Below are 8,619 nucleotides of genomic sequence, written 5' to 3'. Positions count from 1 at the left end.
AGATATGTATTATATTGGCTCCCAACAAAATCTTTAGCCTTTGTTAAATGAAAATTTAGGATGATCTACTGCTCTATACTGAGATGAAGGACATAGAAGTCCCCTGAAACTATAATTAGTAAGAATGTGGTTAATTACTTCACTGGAAGTTTCTCTCTAAGAGCTCTCTGATGATATCTCTTTCTATTCTTCATAACAGGAACAGCTCTATTTCCCTGACCATCTCACTGTCTTCTTAATTATATGCAGTGCAATTATGAAACGAAGTCATGCTTATCTCTCACATAACATTAGAGCTTGAATCTTCACTCATGTGTAGTAAGAGAATAGGAACTCATGAAGCTAAAAGTACATTAGCCTATTTCTTATCTTATGTTTAAAATAGTCTTCACCTCGGTTTTTTGTTTTGCCTCTACTATCTTTTCTACTTATACTTCATAGACTTTTTATTTATAATATTCAAATTCCATCAAATACTTTGGGAAGAAAATATATATGACTGCTATCACATGTAAAAGTATACTCAAACTATAGTCTTTGTGTCCACAAAAACATATCTTTTTTACTAAAATTATATGTTGAGAGTTACTGCAGAATGGTGAATCTAATCCCACATGAACGGCTGGGAAAGCAGTAGAAGTAGAGAGACCACATAGAACTCTGGAGTTTCATTCAAAGGAAAAGTGATTTGTGTTGGGACCACTGAGGGGAGGGAGAGGGTGCTCAAACTCACTGGTGACTCTAGGAGGTTGTTAAGAAAGAAGCAACGAGCACTGAGGACATCTTAGATATGGGAAAAAGCAGACATCAACTGTCCTTGACATTTGACAAACACCAAAAATAGTTATCCTTTGACTAATTTAGTGACTGAGTGACTCCCTCTGACCAAATCAGACATACTAGACTCAAGGAAAGAATGAATCACACAGGGCTGCCTAGGTGGCTCCATCAGATAAACATCTGACTTCAGCTCAGGTCATGATCTCACGTTTCGTGAGTTCAAGCCCTGCATCAGGCTCTGTGCTGACAGCTCAGAGCCTGGAGCCTGCTTCGGATTCTGTGCCTCCCTCTCTCACTGACTCTCCCCTCCCCTGCTTATGCTCTCTCTCTCTCTCTCTCAAAAGTAAACATTAATTTTTAAAAAATATAAAACAGAATGAATCATACAAATAAAGATACACTGGACTACATTTCTTTTCAGATTTGAGAAGGAAGAAGAGACTTGGGTCACCAGTTCTTCCAATTGTCCAGCTTTCAATTGTCCATTCCAACCTTTTCCTTTTCATACTTTTCCTTCTCCTTGGTGAAAGGAGCTTAGCGTCATCTTTATTTTTATTCTCAGAGGACTTGAGCATCACAACTCATTTTTCTTCCTCAAGATTGAATGAAAAAGGAGCTTTCGGTTCCTCACTGCCTTCTTTTTGTCCCTAATATATGGCTGCACTCTTAATTTAAATTGCATGCTTATTTGCATTCATATTCTTTTTTTTTTAATATTTTTATTTATTTCTAGAAGAGAGAGAGAGAGCGTGAGCAGGAGAGTTTCAGAGAGAGAGGGAGACACAGACTGAAACAGGCTCCAGGCTCTGAGCTGGCAGTCAGCACAGACCCCGACGCGGGGCTCGAACCCACGAACCGCGAGATCATGACCCAAGCGAAAGTTGGACGCTTAACCGACTAAGCCACCCAGGCGCCCCATTTTGCATTCATATTCTTGATAAACATTTCCTATGCACTTATTACATGCCAGAGCTCATACTTAATGTCAAAGTCTAGAACCTCAGCTCTATCACAATACAAATTCTGTGATCTTCAGTGACGTGTAAACTACTAAGGTATAGAACCGGGAAAAAAAGGCTGTTTCTTTAGAAACTATTTATCATGAAAAATATGATAATTTAATTTTTTTTAATTTTTAGAGATAGAAATAAACAGGAGAAAGGGACAGTGAGAGAGAATCTTAAGCAGGCTCCACTTCATCACAGAGTATGATGCGGGGCTCAATGCCATGACCCTGGGAACACGACCTGAGCCAAAATCAAGAGTCTGATGCTCAACCGACTGAGCCACCCAAGTGCCCCAAGAGATATTTCACTATTTCAATTAAGAGTTTTATAATCACCTCATAACAATGACAAGAAATTGAAAATAGATATACACTCTCTCCCAGATACAGAATTTAGATTTTTACAACAGGAATGAAGGAGTAAAATTCTGACTAAAATAACATGTAGGCAAAACCACAGCTCTTATTAATAAAGAATTTTTTCATCTGTTCCTTCTCTGGACCACTGGCTACAGGTTGAGCCTTTAAGCTGATATACACTAACAACTTGCCCCTACCCAACCAGACATCAGGCAGGCATCACTGGGACCTCTGGGGAAAGAGCAAACGGATGACTTTGTCCTGGATCTGCTTGGTCTTCACTCCATAGACAATAGGATTAAGTGCAGGTGGGACAACTACATAGAGATTGGCAAAGACGATGTGAAAGGTACGAGGGACATTATGCCCAAAGCGATGTGCAAGGATGGAGAAGAATGCTGGTATATAGAACATGAGGATGACACAGACATGGGAACCACACGTACCAAGGGCCTTGAGGCGGGCGTCCCGGGAGGGTAGGCGGAAGACGGCGCAGAGAATCAGGAAGTAGGAAACAGCAATTAGGATCACATCTGAGATGACCGTCATGATGGGGACACAAAAGCCATACCAGATGTTGATGGAGATGTCAGCACAGGCGAGCCGGGCCACACCTATGTGCTCACAGTATGTGTGCGATATGATGCGTGTCCCGCAGAAAGGTAGACGATTTGCAAGGAAAACACATGGAACTATAACACAGAAACTTCTGAAGGAGAGTCCCACAATAATTTTGATAATGGTTCTGGGGGTCAAAACAGCTGTATATNATACGGTGTCCTGCACTAGGGACTTGAGCGACTAGTGTTGGGTACTAGGAAGAGCAGAACAAGAACATATTACATGCAGCCAGAAGCAATAAGACAAAAAGAATGCACAAAGGAAAGTTCCAGAACTGAACCCTGGCAACATGGGTACAGTCCTGGCTTTGTAAAAAGATTTGGGCTGAATTGATTGATCACTTTGAACCTCCATTTATTCAGAATTTGAGGTCCCCATCCTGTTGTTAGGAGGGAGGAGTGAGAGGGAAACCTGACATGACATTTTTTTCTTGTTCCCAAGTATTCCCACATCAGCATAGTGGTTCAGATCTAGAGCATGCTCCGAGGCCACATCATCTAGGTTCAAACTCTCATTCTTCCCAATAAGAGCTGTGTGACATTGGACAATACTCAACCTCTCTACTCTTCTCAACTTTCTCTCTTTTACCTGACTTAGAGATAAGAATAAATGTGGCAGTTTTACAGAAATCTTTTAAGGATACATAAAATGACATGTAAAGTAAGTCTGGGACTTCTGGGAAGTTAGCAGAGTAGGAGGATCCTGAGCTCACCTCATCCCACGGACATGCCAAATCACACTCTCATCAGTGTTACCACTCCCACAAAATGACCCGAAGACCAGCAGAACAGGCTCTCCACAGATAATCATAGAGAAGAGGCCACATCAAAAAGAGTTTTTGATCTAAACTGTATGAATTGAATTATGAAATGATGTTTTCACCTAGACAGCAATAAAAAATGTTTAAAAATGTATGAAACAATCTGCCTGAAACACAGTGAATCCCAAAGCATGTCAGATAGAATTGTAATTATTTATTACTTTTAGCACTTGTATTATTCCTTGAACCCACTCCTGTTGTGTTCCTTTCCACTGCAATCCGAGTTTCAATTTCACAACCGGATCAACCATGCATTTATAAATATTTAAAAAACAAAAAGACAAGATGGGAACTGAACTAAAAAGTACTGAAAACACAGGGGTCCTGAACTTGGAAAAAGCTATGGCTCGAAAGCAGGCTAAGAGTGTAAGATTAGCTCCATCCAAACTTTGTATGAAACCACTTCCGTAATCTTCTTAAAACCCTACGAGATAGGTAATAATGTTGCCTACAGTTGGAAGGCGCAGGCACGGAAGCATGAAGAAGTTAAGAAACCTGTGGAAGGCCACATGACAAACGAATGTTAGAGCTCCAAATGAAATGCAGGAGGTATTTTCATAGATGCTCTGGGACAAAGTAAGTTTTCTATTGAGTGTATGGCAAATGGCATACACATGGTATCTGTACGTCAGAAGATAGAAAATTAGGTCACATAAAGAAAACACAGACCAATACCGTATGAGCTCCCAGACAAATGCTGTGTGTGTAATCTAAAACAACCAACACAACAACATAAAAGCTTGGAACTGGTAGACACACACAACAGATTTGTGTGAAGAGGCAGTGGAGGTAAGTGAAATTGGTGAAGGTAGTCAAATGTACAAATCTCCCAGTTATTAACTAGGTGAGTCATTGGGGTGAAACATACAGCATGGCCACTCTGGTTAATAATACCATATTGTATATTTGAAACTTGCTAATAGAGTACATCTTCATAGTTCTCATTTCAAGGAAAAAAATTACAATCATGTGGTGATGGATTTCAACTTGACATATTGTGGTGATCATCTTGCAGCAAGTTTAACATCATTGTCACTCATCTACCTCAACCTTTGCCCTAAACTTAATATAATATCACTTGGATGCTTTATCTTGTTACTAAAAATTGTGTACTTGATTCCAGGGAGGGATCTTGAAGTACTGTAAATTAGAATTGACCTGCCTCATAAATCACACATGTAGACATGCTACTTATATCTGCTCAGGTATGTGGTTCGGTGATAACCAGTTTGTTCTTCAACACCCTTGAGCCTTCCAGGGAATTTTCTTTTTCACTACTTTTCATTCAGTAACCCCATATCTCCACAGTCCTCATTTCTGGATTATATTCTGATTCATCATGTCAAGCCTTCTCTTACACATATTTTGCGTGCCCTTGCTCCACTAACCTTCCATCACCTAAAAATGCAAAACTCAACTCCTAGGTTCACCGACATAATAAGCACTCCAGGGCCTGAAGGAAAGATGCTTCTTAACCAGGTGTATTTGCATTCCCGTAATTTGATCATAACCAATATTCAACTTCACCCCCAACACTGCCTGTGACCCAGCAACATGATCTTGTTCAGCTCAGTCTCCCTGGGTGGTTTTGTTTCTTACTTCTCTCCAAACATATCCACCAAGTCCAATTCTCTCTTTCTCAAGGGAAAGTCTTTTATTTTACTTCACAGAGAAATTTGAAACCATTAGGTATGAAATTGTGCAAGACAGTCCTCTCACATCTACATGTATATTGATACACACACACACACACACACACACTATCTTTTTTTCTTGTTATAATTGGAAAACTATCCCTTTCATATCTGACCTGAAACAAACCCATCTCTCTTTCTCATATCTTCCCACTCTACATTATCATTCATCCTTTTCTTGCTTCTAAGTTCAACCCAGCCTTTAAAAATTCTCCTTCTTNGGAGAGAGGCAAACCATGAGAGACTCTTGAATGCTGACAAAAACTGAGGACTGATGGATGTGGGGGGGGGATGGGCATGGAGGAGGACACTTGTGGGGATGAGCACTGAGTGTTATGTGGAAACTAATTTGACAATAAACTATTTGTAAAAAATAAATAAAAGAACCAGAATATTCATTTATCTTAAAAAAAAATTCTCCTTCTTCAACATCTAAACAACTAATGTGTGCTCAGATATTTTCTAGTCTACATTACTCAGGAACAATTCTATTCTCTCATTCATAGCTAGATATGTTCTCGTCTCTACCACTTACATTCTTCACATGCCTTGTTTACACTTTATCCCAGATCTCCTTTCTTTCTTCACCTTTCCACTAGAGTAGCTTTTACTAAGTTCACCAGTGAAGTCCACATCCCAAACTGATTCTTTCCCGGACTTCTCAGGAGCATTTGACACTATTCACTATGCCCTCAATTTCAGAGAACACCGTATCATCGACTCGGTGAAGGTGCACAGCTGTGGCTTCTCAATGCTCGCTCTCTCTGCCCAGTCTCATATGGTCTCCAGGCTTCACCCAGTTCAGCGTCTTCTCTGAGTTGAGAGTTCACAAGGGACACGCTGAGGTGGTGGAAGTAGGATCCCCTTCCTCCTGAGCTCCAGGCACGACAGTGACTCTGAGCCACAGCCTGGAGTCCTGGGACATCTCCTATGTGTTGCTGCATGCACAGTATCACCCTGTCTTGTGTCCCTTCCTGTGGTCAGGAAACCAATGCACAGAAAAGCTAAGGTCACATACAGTTGGGACACAGAACAAGGTCTCCTGGATCCCAGTCCAGGACTGTTTCCTCTCCCCAAAGCCTTGTCGTGTCCTCAGTTGACAGTAACTTCCTTCTGAGAAGGAGAGGCCACCTCTGCCATTCACACAGACTCTGCAGTTCATCCTGTATGGATGGACTGGGTCTCACTCCCACGCTGAGGGTATCCTCACTCTGATTCCATTCACACATGCACAACTTCTTACTGGTGGGAGTCACTGGGGGCACAGAGACCTGCCTGCACCCGCTGCAGACTGAGACCTGTCTCCCTCCATCGATGCCTCCCTCCGCTCCATGGGTTCCAGGCCAGAGCCCATGTCCTCCCTCTTCCTTCACTGTTGATCCTTCCCAGAGAGCCTCCCTGCCCTCAGGGTGGCTCACGTACTGTGTCCTGCCCAAGAGGCTTGAGGAACAAGTGTTCCCTCCAAGGAAGAACAGAACAATGACATATTAAATGCGGCTGGAAGCAGTAAGACAAAACAAAGGCAGAAAGGAAGAGTTCCCGAACTGAACTCCAGCAACATGCATTCAGCACTACGAACCTGAATCAACTGAATACTATGAACCTCCATTTTCTCAGAATTTGACATCCCCATCCTGACTGTGGAGGAGGAAGGAGTGAGAGGAAACCTGGCACAAAGGTCCATTTTTCTCATTCCCCAGTATTCCCAAGTCAGCACAGCTGTTCAGATCTGGAGTCCACTCAGAAGCCATGTTATCTAGGTTCTAACCCTAGTTTTTCTATATGCAAGCTGTTGAGATATTCAACTTCTCTATGCCTTTATCTCTTGTACTTAAACTAGGGATAAGAATGAATGCATTGACAGTACACAAATCCTTTAAAGATAAATAAATAATATGTAAAGCAGTTCTGCCTGGAAGATCATGAATCCCCATAACATGTTAAATAGAATAGACATAAATATTTGTAGCACTTGTATTATTCCTCAAGACCATTCTCACTGAGTTCCTTTCCAGTGCAATCATAGTTCTCAATTATGTAATCGGACCAACCACCCTTTAATATATCTTAAAAAGAAATAAACAAATCCAAAACTATGAGTTGGAGTCTGAACTAAGGGTATTTGAAAGCAGAATGATCATGGGTAGGGGAAAACAATGCTAAAAGACAGCTTAAAGTATCCGATTAGATGGCATCTACCAAAGCAGGAACTTGCTTGCACGATGGAGACAAGAAAAGAAAATTGAACACAAGACTGCTCCCATATAAAATGAGGATATGGTGGTATTCCCTTCTAATCTCTACTCCTGGTCCCCAGCCCGCACCTCCCATATTTTTCTAACCCAGAAATGGTGAGAAGTTGGTGGTCATACCTCACCCTCAATTCTCAAATTTAACAGCCACAATGGCCTCTGCCACAATCTCTCCTTTGCACCCCAAAGTTGTTCTCTGAAAAACTTATTTCCATCAGGACAAAGAAGCTTCTCAGACCATCCCATGGAGGTTGGCATTTTAGCAGGCCCTTCAGTGCTTGGCTCACTATGGGCTAAATCCAGGTAGGGCATAGGGAAGAGACCTTTTCAGGAGGCCCCAGACCCTGTCTAGGGTGTGCCTGATCTTGGCTGATGAACTCTGATGTCAAGGGCTCAGGAACTCTCACCTCTCTGCTGGGGAGGTGGGACTACCGATGAGGAAGGGCATCCAGCCTCCAGTACCCAGTGCTGCTCCAGTCCCTGCTGCTCCAGCTGGTCCATTCAGGAGCCGGTGCACTGGTGACCTGGGAGACTCCACAGGTGCTCCCGGGGCAAGCTGGGGGAGAGCAGAGATGAGTGGGAAGGATTTATGGGTCTCTTCTCAGGGCCCTCAGGGGGGGTTGGACCCTGTGTCCCTCATGAGGGATTGAGAGCCTGCTGGTCCCAGCTGTGCACCGCTAATGAGGAATTAGCAGCTGTCTGCAGTCCTGCCTGCTGACTTTCCTGGCCCCAGGGTTCCATGCCTGACGTGCTCAGGGAGGAACAGACCGAGCAGGGAGGTCTCTGCAGAACCACTGGACAGGGCACAGCAAACTCGGATGGAGACGTGTCCCACCACACACAATAACACACCCAAGTGCCACCTAGACATGGGCAGTCATCAGCACTTGGCATCGTTTCTGCCTCCCCCCCACCCCCCCGGCCTAGAAACAGACAAGCAGTACGGTGGGAAGAGCCTGGGCTGTTGAGTCGTGCAGACTGGGAGTGAGTAAGTCTCCACTACTACACACTCTGCAGCAAGTTACTTAAAGATTCTGGCCGCAGTATTTCCTTTGTAGGGTGAGGGTTCCGTATCTTCCCAAAGCT

At 42.9% G+C, this 8,619-nt stretch overlaps 1 protein-coding gene across 1 annotated transcript; it reads right to left on the bottom strand.

The window, feature by feature from the left end:
* Positions 1-2,365: 2,365 nt before the first annotated feature.
* LOC144241152 (olfactory receptor 52H1-like) lies at positions 2,366-8,034 on the bottom strand. Its single transcript, XM_077775627.1, has 3 exons — positions 7,941-8,034; positions 6,861-6,919; positions 2,366-2,947 (listed from the first exon to the last, which is right to left on the bottom strand). Exons 1-3 carry the CDS (start codon positions 8,032-8,034, stop codon positions 2,366-2,368), a joined length of 735 nt encoding a protein of 244 aa, XP_077631753.1.
* Between the last annotated feature and the right edge of the window lie 585 nt (positions 8,035-8,619).

This window comes from Crocuta crocuta, unplaced genomic scaffold (genome assembly GCF_008692635.1).
Source record: "Crocuta crocuta isolate KB4526 unplaced genomic scaffold, BGI_CrCroc_1.0 scaffold504, whole genome shotgun sequence".
Lineage (NCBI taxonomy): Eukaryota > Metazoa > Chordata > Mammalia > Carnivora > Hyaenidae > Crocuta > Crocuta crocuta.
Note: the sequence above shows the minus strand (reverse complement) of the source record. Positions and strands in the feature narration are given on the sequence as shown.